We start from the raw sequence: 15,836 nt of genomic DNA on the forward strand, positions 1-15,836 counted from the left end.
ATAACTGTTTTTTTTTTGTTTTTTTTTCATGAAATCCTTCAGCTCTCAGAGCTCTAACTTTGAGCTTTGCTAATGCCAGTAGGTGGCATGATTCACTTTAATATTTTTACCATGGTCTTAACTCAGTCACAATTGTGTGTTATCATTTTGTCTGTCCAGCTAGTTGGTTAATTGAAAATAATCCCCAAAGAACCAGATTATGTGATACAAATATTTATTTTTATCTCTTTTGATTCTCAGAGAGTTGTGGTTGGAGATGCCTCAGAAACTGCTCTTTTGAAATTCTCAGAGGTGGTTTTGGGTGACGTGATGGAAATTAGAAAAAGAAACCACAAAGTAGCAGAAATCCCTTTTAACTCAACCAACAAATTTCAGGTGAGTTGTTCCTCACAACTGAATTTCTGTTATCAGGAGAATGACATTTCTACCTGTAAGTACTCTTAGGTTAGTACGAATTTTGAATGACACTTGACTTTAAAAATAGTCCTCTGAGATGGATGGTCTGGGTGTCTAGTAAACCCAGAACAGGTTTTCTCTTGCTAGCCTCCTTCCTCTGCCTGGGGCAGATAGAGAAAAAGAATCTTGTCAGCCCAGCTTCTCTTAGAACAATCTATCTCTATTACAGGCACATTCACTCACATCCTCATTCATTCACACGTGCCCCTGTGGGGTGACTTGCACAAGTGAGGGGCAACAGCCAGAGCCCAAAAGGTAAATGAAAGGTGGAGGAAGGGATAGAGCTAACTGTGTCCTCAGTCTGTGTCAGGTGCTTCATATATATTGTCTCATTGATCCTCACAGTAAGCATATGAAATGGGACTAATTAATCCCAATTTATGGGTAATGAAACAGACCCTGAGTGTGTTAATGTCCTCAGACTCACTCCAGCATCAAAGTGGCACAACCAATTTTCACACATCTGTTTGACTCCTGAACATTTGCTTTTTCTACCATGTAAGTCAGAGGCAGAACAGTTTCGCTCAGGCCATATGAGGAAGCCTTGCCTTTATGAAACCAGTGAGGAGTCTCTCTGATGACCAGCCAAGTGGCTTTCCAGTCCTGCCCCAGAGGGATCTTCTTTCCACTCATTTTTCAGGAAGAAAATGGCTGTCCTTGCCTAGTTGTCTCCCCACACTTTAGGGGTGGCCAATAATCAAATACCCCCATCCTTCCTGTGTTTGGACAAATGACAGCGTGTAGCCCAAGATCCTGCTGCCAATGGGCTTTCCAGTAGACTCCAGAACTGAGCATAGGCATTATGATTTTGCCTTGCATTAACAATAAAGTGTATAAATAAGATAGCCACGTTTGTGTCAAAGTTTCTGGTGATTAGCCTGCCATTTTGTTTGGATGGAAAAAAACTGTTGCAAACATCTTTGTGAATAAGGGGCCAATGAAGAACTGCAATTAACCAAATAGACAACAAACAAAAGTGTGAGATGTCAAATATTAAAGCCAGGAAATCAGATCTCTCTTTCAAAACTTAGGTGAAAACAGAATGAGTCACAATCCTAAAATAATAATAGTAACCATGTGTGCTAATTTCCATATGTATTAAATCACTCAATTTTCACCACAGCTCTATAAGGTAGAGAGTGAGGCACAGAACTTTATCACACAGCTGGTGAGGCCTGAGCCAGGACTCACACAGACCCTGTAAGTCTGTGCTCTTACAAACTAGTCTATACTCAGGAAACTTCATCTACTCCAGTAAAGACTGTGAAAAATAAGAAAAAGCAGATCCCATGAGGCCTCATGTACCAAAAGTGGAAGGAGAAAATGTGCTAATCAGAGTTGGGACTAGAAAGAAGAGAGTGCCTGTGTGTGTTCCTGCTGACAAGGCCAAAATACCTCTTTGGATGTTGTTGGTGCCAATTGAAGTTATACTTGAACAAAAATTAGCCATGAACAATGAGAATTAGATGTTGTGACCTTGGAAAGTTGTGAGGGTTCTGTCAACTGAGAAAAACAAAGTAGAAAGTCCACATCTTATTGGCCTTAGAATAGCAATTCCCCAAACTGAGGCTGGTCCATGAAGAGATTTTCAGTAGTTTATGACAAATTGGATTTTTAGACAATATTTTATAAAGTTTTATGTAAAGATGAATGTTTTTCATTTAAACAATTATCCTTTACATCCTTTGTGATCAGGGTGAGGCCTTGCACCTGCCAGCCTGAATTAAACCCCAGCTCAGCCACCTGTTAGTGTGTGACCTTGCATGAGTCATTTAACCTTTCTGCACCTGAGTTTACTGCCTTGTAAATGGTGATAAGAACACCCACAGCCTTAAGGCAGTTTGAGAATTATTTTACTGTGTGAGCACTTAGGACAGCACACACTATATAAGTGTTTATTATTCCTACTTTTTAAATGTTGAAATGCTCTACCTTTGAGAAAATGATGGTGATAGTAGATGGGAGGTTTGCTCTTGGTTTGGTTTTGGTTTTGGTTGGTTAGTTGCTTTTTAATGTCATTACATGACCATAAATTTAAAAGGCTGTCAAACTACGTTTGCCCTCTCTTTTTTTATTTTACTCATCTCTGATATCCGAAAGTCTAAAAATCAACTGATAGACCCAAAGTAGTAGAAATTTTCTCATAAACTTACTCATTCTCTCTCAAATACTCCAGCTGCTTGAAATTCCTTTTGAGGGCTTAAGAGTGCATGGTATATAATAAGGAATATGTAAGATTTAGCCATTTATTATTATACAATTTTTCACACTTTTCCCAATTACCTTATTAGGATGAGTCCAGAAGAAGAATTACTAGATCAAGGGTATTGGTATTAGTAGGCTAATCACCAGATACCTGTTAGTTAACTTTTCTCCTAAAAGCCTGGACATGAGCCTGCCCACTTCCACATACCCTACCATTTTCTCTCATATCCAGGTAGTAAAAACTGCATCAGTTTAGAGAGGAAGAGGCACAGGAAGGCCTGCTGCTCTCATGCCTGCCTGAGCTCAGAGTAGCTCAGAGGAGGTAGAGAAGGGAGATGAGACAAGGTGGTTTACAACCCCTAACCCCCACAGGCACCCCTGCAGATCTTGTTCGAGGCAGAAGAAGATGTCACAAGCAGACAGCACATCTGGCCCCCCTAAAGCTGGGCTGGGACTATATGGCTGAGTCCAGATGTCTTGCATATCTCTTAGCCAGAAAATGAAAAGAAGAGAACCCACTTGTAAAATTCCTCCTTTACATTTCAAGGATAAGTAGCCCAATGAGAGAAAAAGTTGCTTTTCATCTTGTCATGTTGCTAATTAAAAGGTCGGTACAATTCAGGCCCTCAGTAATAGAGGCAGTGTCATGATTTACTAGCATGCTGTACTTATGTCCACTTTCTTCCCTCCCAGCTCTCCATACATAAGACAGATGACCCCACTGACAAGCGCTTCCTCATGGTGATGAAAGGGGCCCCTGAGAAGGTCTTAGAAAAGTGCAGCACCATCATGGTCAATGGCCAGGAGCAGCCTCTGGACAAGAGCACAGCTGAGGCCTTCTACACTGCATACATGGAACTGGGAGGTCTAGGGGAGCGTGTTCTGGGTAAGCTCTTTGTGGCAGAACCCTTATGTGTCACCTGTTCAGTGCAAGGCTCTGTGCTGTGTTAGGGCACAAGATGATACAGGCTGGCCATCCAGCAGAATAGCTGTAGCCTCCACAGGACTCACAAGAAGAATGGTATACAAATTAAGAGAATATCACATGATGGCAGCAAGGAGGGTAGGGTTGCTGCCAGGGCAGGAAAATCTAGGAAGGTTCTATGGAAGGATTACAATTAAACTGGGCCTTGAATGACAATATTTGAAGGGAAGAGAGGGATAGGTTTATGGTGAAGGGAACAACATAGGCCAAAGCCCAGAGGTAGAAAGGGCGGGGGGGCAGGGGCGGGTGAGCATTGTCAGGAAGCTAGTCAATGTGGAGTGTTGCCGGATTGAGGAGATCACGTCATCATGGAAGGTAGGGCTGGAAAGATAGACTGGAGGTCAAGGTTTGGAGTGCCTTATGTGGGTGAGGAACTGGGTTTCATTTGGCAGTCAGGGCAGAGCTACTGGAAGCTTTGCAGCAAATAAGCTGGTCAGAGTCAGTGTTTTCTAAAGGACCATGCTTGGCAGCATCAGGGAGCAGACAGGCCTGGGTCTCAGGAGGAGGTGGCTGCTCTCATTCAGGTGACAGATGAAAGAAATTTGATCCAGGGCAATGGGAACATGGAGATGTCAGTTACCAGAGACTTTTTTAGAAGAAGAATTGGTAAGATTTATCAACTTATTGGAGGAGAAAAGTAAGTTTTTAAAAATGTTGAATTATTTTACTTAGCGATTATGGGCAAATACTACCAGTAACAGAGATAGGGGATATTAGAGGTAGAAGGAACTATAGAAATACACTGTGGCAGGAACCCAATTGTGGTCACTTCAGTGATATCACAAAGTATGTCCTGTTATGAGAATCATGGTTTGACAGAGTCGCACCTCTAAACTACATGATGATAAATTCAAGGTAACAAGTTCATGGTCGATGATAAGGCTTAATAGACATAATGAAAGTTGTTGCCAGTAGAGCGGAAATCTAAAGGATATTTGAGTTTGTAAATCAAGTAAAATATATAAATGAGATGATATGCTTAAAGTATTCTCAAATAGCCCACATTACCAAGTATCCTTTTCAGGGCAAGACTGATACTTATCTAATTAGGGTCATTCTAAGAACCTCACATTTGACCTCTTAGAGCCTGTGCTTTACTGAAACATGTGGGCCATGTGGTGGGCCATGATGAGAATAAATTTGATGTGAAAGCTGATGAGAAAGTCACATGATCTTAGAAGTCCCACCAGACACAGGAATCCCTTCACCTCAAACTGTGAGAGCCAGATACCGTCTGCTCCACTACTATTGGCCTTTCTCTCATAATTATCTTGATTAAAGACTGAGCTCTGTACCATTCCCCTGATGCTCCAGACACTTAGCCCCATTTGTGCAGTAGCAGGTGCTGTTTTGTCTTCCTAATTGGTCTTCCCACCCTCCAGTTCTCCCTAATGACTCTCTCAAGAGTCAGCTCACATAACACCTTCTTGGTGAAGTCTTTCCTGACTCCCCAGGTGGCTGGAGTGTAGCTCTCTTCAATAATACTCACCATGCTCCATTATGCTTATTTCTTTATGTCTCTGTCCCCACACTCAACTGGGATATCTTCAGAAGTAAAGGCTGTTCACTCTTGATTTTCATAACGTAGAACATAACAGAGAACCTAATGAGCACATGAATTTTTTGGATGAGCTATTTCTTTGCTTAAAACAACATGCATTATGAAATTCAAAGAATGAATTCTGATAGACTCTATTGATAAAAGAATAAAGGACTGAGAGTATATGAAAATGTCCTTCCTTTTCTCATGTCATTCCATGGGAGACACTGACTTCCAAATCCATTCCCATTCCAGGTTTCTGTCATCTCTACCTGCCAGCAGACGAGTTTCCAGAAACCTATTCATTTGATGTCGATGCCATGAACTTTCCCATGTCTGATCTCTGTTTTGTGGGGCTCTTGTCAATGATTGATCCCCCTCGGTCCACTGTCCCGGATGCAATCACCAAATGTCGGAGTGCAGGGATCAAGGTGGGAGTTACCTTCCTGACTTAAGAAGTCCTCTATGGCCCTGGCTGGTGAGGGTCTTGGGTTCAATTCCCGATCAAGGGTACATGGGTTGCAGGTTTCACCCCGAACCCTCATTGGGGCATGTGCAGGAGGCAACCAATTGATGTCTCTTTTGCACTGATGTTTCTCTCTCTCCTCTCTGTCTCTCTTTTTCTCTCTCTTCCACTCTCTCTAAAAATCAATGGAAAAATATCTTGGGTGAGAATTAACAAAACAAAACAAAACAAAAGAAGAAGTCCTCCATGTATGTTGCATCTATTTCTAATGACATTTGTCAGAAGAGATAGTCAGTATTTAGGTCTCTTCAAGTAAATACCATAATACACCCCCCCCCCCGCCTTTTTTTTGGAGAAAGAGGAAGGGAAAGAAAGAGGAAGAAGGAGGAGGAGGAGGAGGAGAAGGAGGAGGAGAAAAAGAGAGAGGGGGGGAGGAAGAGAGAGAGAGAGAGAGAGAGAGAGAGAGAGAAACACTTATTGGTTGCTTCCTACAAGCATCCCAACCAGAAATTGAACCAGCAAACTGGGTATGTGACCTGATCCGAAATCAAACCCAGGACCTTTTGGTGCATGGGATGATAACCAGCTGAGCCACACTGGCCAGGGCTTTAATTCCTTTTTAAAAATCTCTACTTTCACTACACTAAGCTTTCAGTAACTGCAAATAAAAGCAAAATGATTATGTCTGTGTGAAATAAAGCACAATCATAACTGCAGTGAGAAGAAAGCTAACTCCCTGTGCCATAAAGTAGCCATATTTTGCCCTAGATAATAGACAATAAAAGGTTTTATTATAAACTCTTGAAGTTCAGCTTCAGCAATCCAGTTGCCTTCATGATAGTGAAACCAAAATCTTCATTCCATTACCATGTTAATATCAAGATTGTTGAAACCACATGAGGCTGTCCCAGGTAGACAGCTACCAGCCCTTTCACAAATACAGCAATATCAAAGGAAAAGGGCTTCCTCTAATCAGAGGAGGAAATGCAAGAAGGTTAGAAGCAACGATAGATCCAGTGGGATCAGTGTGTCTTTCACAGACAGTTGTGTCTTTGATCTAAGATCAAGAACTATCCTTAAGAGACCACAGTCAACGCTAACCATGTTCTACTAAGTCATGGTAGAGCAGGTGATACGGAACTGCCCCTACTCTGGCCAGGTAGTTCCTCATTATTCCCATGCCTTTTCCATGTTTGTGTTTTAGGTTATTATGGTTACAGGAGATCATCCAATTACAGCCAAAGCTATTGCCAAGAGTGTAGGTATCATTTCAGCCAACAGTGAGACTGTGGAAGACATTGCAAAACGCCTCAACATTGCTGTGGAGCAGGTTAACAAACAGTAAGTAAGCATAAAACTAGTGTTGCAGAAACTCAGGTTCAGTGGGACACTGTTGGCTCTAAAGAGTTGTGTTATTTGGAGCAAATCCCCTTTTTGCCAAACACTCTTTCAGGGTGATGCTAGGCTGGTTTCCTCTATAACTTATGTATTCATTCATTCACTCTTAATTTTTTTGAGTACCTACTATGTGCCAGGCACTGTATTAATACCACAAAAATTACCCTTGTGTGAAATTTCAAAATCCAATAAAGTAGATTTAAAACATTACATGCCTAATTTAGAGTGAGAAAATCTGAAACAAAGGGTTGATATGAAATTACTTGCCAGTGATCCAGTTGTATAATCTGGAATATTAAGAACCCTCTGAGTTTTGTGCATTTCTTTTTTTTTTTTTATTTGTAAGTAAAAATAATGATAGCTTCCTAAGGAAACACTTTTTCTTTGTGTTAATTCTTCCCACAATCAATTGTTGAGTGTCAGTTATGTACTGGGCACCTTGCAAGAAACTGGAACTATAGAAACAAATAGACTGGCCACTATTCCCACCCTGAGGGAGCTTTCTTTCTTTCTATCTAATTGGAGGGACAGAAAATTCAAAACTGATTGTTATGATGAGTATAATGAAGGACACACACTGGACTGAGGAGTTAGCAGTGTGGGAAGAGTTAGCTGATAATTTAAATAATTAAAGACTCCAGGTTACACTGTGAAAATAAATGTCATTGGCTTTACTATACTTTCATGCATGTGGGGGAAAACGGGGAAAGACCAGTGAACCAATTCTGGTTTACCCACGTATTCATGCCTTTTAGGAATACACAGCTGTCAGGTAATAATTATCACCAGGCCAACAAATTACTAATTAAAACAACCAAACAGAATTACAACCTCTGGGCAGTGCAACAGTATGTGAAGGCTAAGTGTCTTCTCCTTTGTGGAAATAACATTCATCTATGAAAACAGGTTTAGAGCTTTTATTTCTTTGTTTTATTTTTTAAAATAATAGGATTATACATTTTCAAACAAGTCACCACATTGAACAAGAAAGTGGGGTGGATACTTTTGTGAATGTTTTTAATTATCCACTTTATCAGCTCTAGCTTTATGCTCATATAATGACTTTCCCAGCTGGAGGAGGGAGGAACCACCCTTTCCTTCTTATCTTACTTTTATATTTTCTTACCAGAATTTAGGAAGATTTGTGATTTTAGTCAAGTGCTAGAATTCCAGTTTTTAGCACCAGCAGGAAAAAACAGACCTACAGGAAAAAGCTCAAAACTTTAAAAATATAAAGAAAAAGGCATGAAGTGTTTTGTACAGAGTGTTTAAGCTGAGATTTGAAGACTGAAAAGTGGAGTGTTAGTGAAGGAAAGATGAGGCAGCAAGAACTGTGCAAGCCTTTAGGCTGTGGAGGGCCTGTGGGCTTAGAACTGAAACATAGGGGACATGAGATGAGACTCAACAGTACGGGCTGCACCTGGCCGTGCCAACTTCACCTGGGGTCTGCTCTAAGCTTAATGGAAAGAAAGCCTCTAAGGAATTTTAACAGGGGACAACACAATCAGATCTGAAAAATCAGAGTTTCTAGAACCTTCCTTTTAGAGTAGCAGACAACAGTTTTCCTCAAAGAAGACCTCAATATATTTTTTCCTACCTAGTTCATTGCATAGTAGATACTCTATAAATCTGAAATAAACAACAGGAATTGTTACCCATGTTTTGATATAAGCTGAATTCTAGGACCCAAAACATATAAACAGGCAGTTTTTTTTTTAGTCCTCCATTTCCTTGTTAAGTAAAACACTGCCCAGGAAGTTCCACTTCTCACCCATTCCTATCAGGAAAAGGCTACTGGGTTATTCCTATTGGGAAAAAATGGACTCCTTTTTTAGCCTCAGTTTACCATCTTGCAATGAAAACCAAAGTGTCCCCAGTATTCAAAACACCCGTCATCCCACTCAAGTGTTGGATATCAAGGACATTGGATTCCCAAGTGAAATCAAAGAGGCTTCAGTTCACATCCTGCCCAGAAGGGTGTTTCAGCCAAAGATCTGACCTTTGGCCTCACCCAGTTCCTTCTGACCTTTCTAGGGATGCTAAAGCTGTGGTGGTGACTGGCATGGAGCTGAAGGACATGAGTGAGGACCAGCTGGATGAGGTCTTAACCAGCTACCCAGAGATTGTTTTTGCCCGAACATCCCCCCAGCAGAAGCTGATTATTGTGGAGGGCTGCCAGAGGCAGGTGGGTGGGCAGCAGTGCTCAGAGGACCTCCCAGTCCCTCACCGTCCTGCAGGGAACTGCATGGCTAAGATTCAGATCCCAGGTCAAGGCTTGGTGCCTTTTCAACCTCTAGAGATAGTTCCTTGCCTGTCCTCATCATCTCACATTGCCACATCTTGGGCTGACCCTCTGCCCTCCTTAGATTCCCTCCCACATGCAGCTGCACACTCTCCAAAGGGCTTTCTGACAGTGAAGCATCTATGGTCAGTGTGGGTACAGAAAGATGTAAAATTTAAGACAGAGAACAAAAATGTAAAGACATAAAATGTAAAATATACAGTTATCCCTCAGTATCCTCAGAGGATTAGTTCCAGGACAACCCCCTCACCCCACCCTCCAGCCCCCCCCGCCCCCCCCCCGCCCCCCACAAAACCAAAATCCATGAGTGCTCAAGTTCCTTATATAAAATGGAGTGTTATTTGCATGTAACCTATATTTACCTATAACCGACATTTTCACATTACCTACATTTGAACAGAGGCTATAGCAGGGTGTGCCCCACATCACTTCATTTTTATGGCATCAGCATAGTGTTCAGCATGTGGCAGTCAAGTTTCACTTTTTGGAACTTTCTGGGGTTTATTTTTTCTGAATATTTTTGATCCTCAGTTGAATCTTCAGATGGGAAACCTGTGGATATGGAGCACCAATGGTATCCCTCTTGCCTTCCACAAACATTGATTTTAATTATTTAAATACATCTTGTTTGGAGCTCATTATCTGTCATCTGGGATTTCCCATCTTTATCTCTCCCCCAAATCCCAAACCAGGCCCTTTGTCTCCATTCCAGTTGTCCTCCATCCTCAAGACAAAAGGGAAACAGTGTTCTTGCCAGACCTGGGACCCCATTGTCCTGTTCATTCCCATTTTCTCATTGTGTCCCTGTGCATAGGATGCAGTTGTTGCTGTGACCGGTGATGGAGTGAATGACTCTCCAGCTCTAAAGAAGGCAGATATTGGGATTGCCATGGGGATAGCAGGTTCCGATGCCGCCAAAAATGCAGCCGACATGGTCTTGCTGGATGATAACTTCACATCCATAGTCACCGGGGTGGAGGAAGGTGCGTAGTCTTCCTCCAAGTGGTCTTCCTGAAAACTGGGGTCACTGGGAGAAGAGCCAGTCCTATAAGGAGAAACATCTTTGCCTAGGTCGCCTGATCTTTGACAACCTCAAGAAGACTATCGCGTACACCCTGACCAAGAACATCGCTGAACTGTGCCCCTTTCTGATCTATATCATTGTTGGGGTGCCCCTGCCCTTAGGCACCATCACCATCTTGTTCATTGACTTGGGCACAGACATTGTAAGTAGCACTACAGGGAATAGGGTTTGATAACTAACCCAGGTCCTGTAAACTTCAGAGTCATTGCCTCAATGGCAAGGAGATAAACTAAACGTTGCCATGAAGGAGCCTGAAGTTCTGCATTTCTAATGAGCTCTTCTGTGATGCCAATCTGTCAAATGTTTGGAAATTAACAACACTTCACTTCATATAACAGCTTTTCAAACATGAGTTCTTCACCCTGCAAAAACATATGCTATCGGTCAGGGTCAGAGAAGATGCAGCTGTCACCAAGATAATTCCTGTGTTGCTGGGGACCCAATGGCTAAAGTGATAACCTAGCGCAACCCCTTGTTAAATAAAGGGATCTGTGATCTGGAGCCTCCTCACCTCAACACAATAAGAAGCCACAGTTATAAAGCTTCACATTGACCTACAATGCTGTCACCTAAACCCTCCCCTCTTCAAGTTTGCATCTGTGTAAGGAATCTTGGTGACATTATGCAGGTGTCTCTGGCTTACAGAGGCAAAGGAGGAAAGGCAACAGGGAGCAGTCTGAATTCCAAGTGAGGACAGCAGTCCTGCAAATTGCCTCCTTGCCCTCTCTTGCTTTACACAACCTCCACATTGCAGGGAGACAAGATAGCTCTACCTCAGAGGGGAAATGGGATAGTCAAGGTTACAGTCAGATCATTTCCAGGTCCTTTAGATTTGCTTATTTTTCTCCACTGCAGTGGTTCTTCCAGTGTGGCCCAGGGAACTTATTAGAAATGCAGTCTCTGGCCCTAGCCAGGACCTTGTGGATCAGAAAGTCTGGGGGAAGAGGGAGGGGCAGTGGAGCCATGATCTGTCTTTTAACAGGCCCTCTAGGATGGAAGACCTGGGAGAGACTCACTGTAATCCAGGGGAGGGGACAGTAGGAGAACCTGTCCCAGAGGGGCAAAAATACTTATAACTCGAATTGTATAGCACTGCCAGCACATGGTGATGATGGAAAGCAGATTGATTTTTAAAGCCAACTGCAGACAATGCACTCACCCCACCCCTTGCCTTCACCCTGAATAGACCAGTTCCATAGCCCATTGTCACCTTCAACCATCCTCCCCGCCACCCTCCCCAGGCCCCTACTGACATCCTGTGGGTAGAGCACAGTGTTCAAGGAGTGGGCCTCAAGACTCTCTCCTCCAGGTTCCGTCCATTGCCTTAGCATATGAGAAAGCTGAAAGTGACATTATGAATAGGAAGCCTCGCCATAAGAAGAAGGATCGACTGGTGAACAAGCCACTTGCCTTATACTCTTATCTGCACATAGGTATGATGAGGGCATGTCCTGTCACCCAGGGGACTACCCAGTCACAGTCAGAAGCTGTGCTTTTCCGTGTGGGATGTGGTTGGGGTGGGAGGAGGAACCACGAGGAGAATAAGGACAGGGCAGTTCTGAAGTCATCGTGGAACCTACGCCTTACTCTCTTTCCCTCAGGTCTCATGCAGTCCCTGGGAGCTTTTCTTGTGTATTTCACTGTATATGCACAGGAGGGCTTTAGACCCAGCACCCTCATTAACCTCCGGGTGGAATGGGAGAAGGACTCTGTGAACAACTTGGAAGATAGCTATGGACAAGAATGGGTAAGGAGGGGCTCTGCTTTCTCCATCCTCCTGCTCCTCCTCTCCTATCACTGCCCTGCTCAGGCTGACACAGAACTTAGGTTTCCCTGGATGGCTGTAGTGACACAAAGAAGGTGAACATTTTCTAAGTTAACAGGGCTTCTGGGCCCCTGGGTGACATTGCTGTGGCCTTTGCTGGGACTCACCTCTTCTCCTGAATTTGATGCCTAGAGGTCACTTTTTAGGGAAGAGTAGCCAGTCCCAACAATGCCCACAGTTGGGCCAAATCAATTAAGTTAGCATCTTTTCCTGCTTGCCTGGTTGAAAATAAACAAAAAACAACTATGTTTCTTTCCAAACACAAGGAGGTGATCTGCTCTCAATCTCAGGGAAGTCGGGAGAGTAGAGCTTCACAGAACTGCATGGAAATCTCTCTGAAGCTTTCACTGTGAGGTATCATGGTCTCCTCTCTCTCTCTGTCCACTGACAGACGCGTTACCAGAGGAAATACCTAGAATGGACAGGCTACACAGCTTTCTTTATTGGCATCATGGTCCAGCAAATAGCAGATCTGATCATCAGGAAAACCCGGAGGAATTCCATTTTCCAGCAGGGTCTCTTCAGGTACTACCTGTATCCCACCTCACCTCCTGGATGATGAGGCAGCATACCATGAAAGGCATTGACTCTGCTGGTGCTGGGTATGTGGTCCTGGGCCAAAAGCATTCAGAATCTTCATGCTTTAATGTTTCTTGTAGAAATAAAGTCATCTGGGTGGGGATTGCCTCCCAGATTATCATCGCTCTAATCCTCTCCTATGGTCTCGGAAGCATCACAGCCCTGAATTTCACCATGCTCCGGTGAGTTCCTTCAACAGTGGGGAAGAAAAGGCCAGTCCTGCTCTGAGCTGTCACAGTCTAAATAAACATTAGGACTTGGGGAGAAGGGGGAAGTTCCCCTCAGTCTCTCAGTAGAGACAAAACAGAGCAATTCCGTATTAAGTCAGAGGCTTTGACCTGCTAGTTTTCCCGAAGAGGAAATGGGTTTCCCACACCTCACCATCCCATCTCTACCCTCATCCAACAGGTCACCTCAAAGGCAGATGCTACTTTTAGTGGTCACAATCTAGGTTAAATAAGAAACTTTCCAGTTTCATGTTGTGTGACCCAGTGGATCTGTTCTTTCCAAGGAGGCAGGGGCTGTGTCCTTCCTTCAGTGCATTCAGGTTCACCTCCCCCTTCTGCTTCCAGGCCTCAGTACTGGTTTGTGGCTGTGCCCCACGCCATTCTCATCTGGGTGTACGATGAGGTGCGGAAACTTTTTATCAGACTCTACCCTGGAAGTAAGTTGTAGGATGATCTTTGAGACTCTGCCTATCCACTTCCACAGACTATCCATTTCTAACTCACTTTCTACCTCTGCAGGCTGGTGGGATAAGAACATGTATTATTAAGACCACCTACTTCCCAAGCCTCCCACCAGAACACCAGGACATTCTTCTCCATCTCCATCTCCTGGCCACATCTGGGACATCATCAGAATACATTCAGGAGAAGGCAGAAAACTGTAGGAAAGACACTATCAGATGTTTATACTGTAAAGCAGAGATTTGACTACTTATATATGATTTTCATTTATATATACACCTCCTTATATAAAAGGATGTGGATTTCAAGGTAATGTATATGGAAAACTGACCTATTTATATGTATACAGAGGCCCTGTGCACAAATTCGTGTACATTGAAAGGAAATTAATTAGAAGAAATATTTTAGAGGCTGGGGAGGGACCGCGGGAGGTTGGCTCCAGGGAATGTCCAGCCCATCTCGCCCAGTCCCGATTGGCCAGACCCCAGCAGCAAGTTAACCTACCGGTTGGAGCGTCTGCCCCCTGGTGGTCAGTGCTCATCATTGCGACTGGTCAAATGGTCGAACAGTCGGACACTTAGCATATTAGGCTTTTATTATATAGGATAAAGCTCACTACCATCAAATAGTCTTAGGTAATCCAGAAATCCGCTGGGGTCTCTCTGCTCCCTAAGCTCTCATAGGATTGCTTGGATCTCCATTCCATACCATGTTAAAACTTCAATGACCTCCCAAAGATTTCTGTGAATTCCCAGAGAACTTATATTTTCATACCTACCTTGCTCAAAAGGGGCCAGTGCAGCTGAAGGTTTGCAAGATATGGAAGTGGTGGTAGGTTTACATCACAAAAACATGGACAACCTTAGTTGTAACTCTGAGATGTCCTTCTTAAAGACCCTCAGCCACGTAGCTGCATCACCTCAACCATCCTTGGTGTTATCCCTCCTACCAGTGTGACCCCTCCCTCCATCCCATGCTGCCCTCCACCCCTACCACCAACTACTCCAAAATGGAACTTCAAGTTCGTTTTGCATATCCTGTTCCAAATGCTCTCCTGACTCAAAGGTATTTTCATTTCCCAGGATTCAGTCTCAGTAGAGAACTATTGTTGTTAAAAACAGTAATATTTATTTCTTGTAAAATAGTTGCAAAGCACCCTCCAGCACTCATTTTATATCTCTCATGTTTCATGCCTTAACTTAGATTTATTCACATCCATGTTGACAGCCCCAGAAAGACCTCATTTTTAAGTAAAAGGTATTTTATAAAACCAGGTCTCATTGTGGTGTTCCAATTAATTCAAGCTTTTCTGGAATGCAGAATATAGGTCACACCCAGAAATGAGATGATATTTCAGGTTTTTTTTTGTTTGTTTCTTTCATTCATTTTACTTTTCTATGGAAGGTCTGAAAATACAGAAATTTTTCAACTCTCCCCTCACCAGCATCTCCACCCAGTATGCTGGGTCTCTGATGGGCCCACATTTTAAAGTCAGGATTTCTATAGAGAATACAGCTTTTCCATAGAGAGGGCAGGGAGAGTAGTATTCACAGCCTTTCCATCAATGGCACACCTAGCACAAACTGGACAGAGCTCCTTTTTTGTTCATTGGCCTCTACCCTGTCACCCCTCCTCCATTACTTATTTAGACAAAGACATTTTGCTGCTGGTGGGTCTAGGTCAGATCTCTGGACAGGGAAAAAGCAACTTAGAGCCATAGTTCTGTACCATATTCTTAGGGTCACATTTAGAAGCATGAAAGAGGTCAGGGGCGAGCATGGTAACTTCATGTAAATAGATCATAATATGTATCTTTAAGTTAAAATAATATTGCCATCCTCGAGGTTTTTAATCTCTATTTTCAGCCATAGTTATCACACAGTTAACCTGGAACTAATCTTTTATCAGTAGTTCCAGTGAACTGGAAACCCTTCCAGGTGGCATTAGGATCCCCTTTCATTCCAGTCTTGGCAAAGCAGCTAATGCCAGCATGTGAAGCGCTTGACGTGTGTGTGTGTGTGTGTGTGTGTGTGTGTGTGTGTGTACGCACGTGCACCTTTACCTTGATAAATAGACTCCTCTGGAGGTGTTTGTAAGGGAGGTTACCTGCTGAGATCCAAACTGGGATGTGTTCAGATCAGGCCCTTGGAAAGGCCACCCCTTCCCTGACAAACTATGTTATTATCAGGAAGGGGGAAGAGAAGGTACTAAAGCAAGGACTTTTAAAATATAACATGATATCTGAATGCACTCATGCACTTCCTTCTGACTCCACACTTACAAAGATTGTCAAGTCTCCACATTCAT

The 15,836-nt window shown here is 43.1% G+C and overlaps 1 protein-coding gene across 1 annotated transcript in view; it reads left to right on the forward strand.

Annotated features, from left to right (window-relative positions):
• ATP12A (ATPase H+/K+ transporting non-gastric alpha2 subunit) overlaps positions 1-13,615 on the forward strand; it is a gene marked incomplete at its 3' end in the record, with an annotated part of 30,414 nt that extends 16,799 nt beyond the window's left edge. Inside the window, exons 11-23 of the mRNA XM_080660156.1 lie at positions 241-375; positions 3,355-3,547; positions 5,442-5,617; positions 6,857-6,993; positions 9,085-9,235; positions 10,167-10,335; positions 10,424-10,578; positions 11,746-11,869; positions 12,038-12,183; positions 12,653-12,786; positions 12,921-13,022; positions 13,413-13,504; positions 13,587-13,615. Of these exons, the coding sequence (XP_080516282.1) occupies positions 241-375; positions 3,355-3,547; positions 5,442-5,617; positions 6,857-6,993; positions 9,085-9,235; positions 10,167-10,335; positions 10,424-10,578; positions 11,746-11,869; positions 12,038-12,183; positions 12,653-12,786; positions 12,921-13,022; positions 13,413-13,504; positions 13,587-13,615 (1,743 nt within the window). The remainder of the gene's footprint in view (positions 1-240; positions 376-3,354; positions 3,548-5,441; positions 5,618-6,856; positions 6,994-9,084; positions 9,236-10,166; positions 10,336-10,423; positions 10,579-11,745; positions 11,870-12,037; positions 12,184-12,652; positions 12,787-12,920; positions 13,023-13,412; positions 13,505-13,586) is intronic.
• Between the last annotated feature and the right edge of the window lie 2,221 nt (positions 13,616-15,836).

The sequence above is a fragment of the Plecotus auritus genome (genome assembly GCF_963455305.1).
Source record: "Plecotus auritus genome assembly, chromosome: 3".
Taxonomy (NCBI): Eukaryota; Metazoa; Chordata; class Mammalia; order Chiroptera; family Vespertilionidae; genus Plecotus; species Plecotus auritus.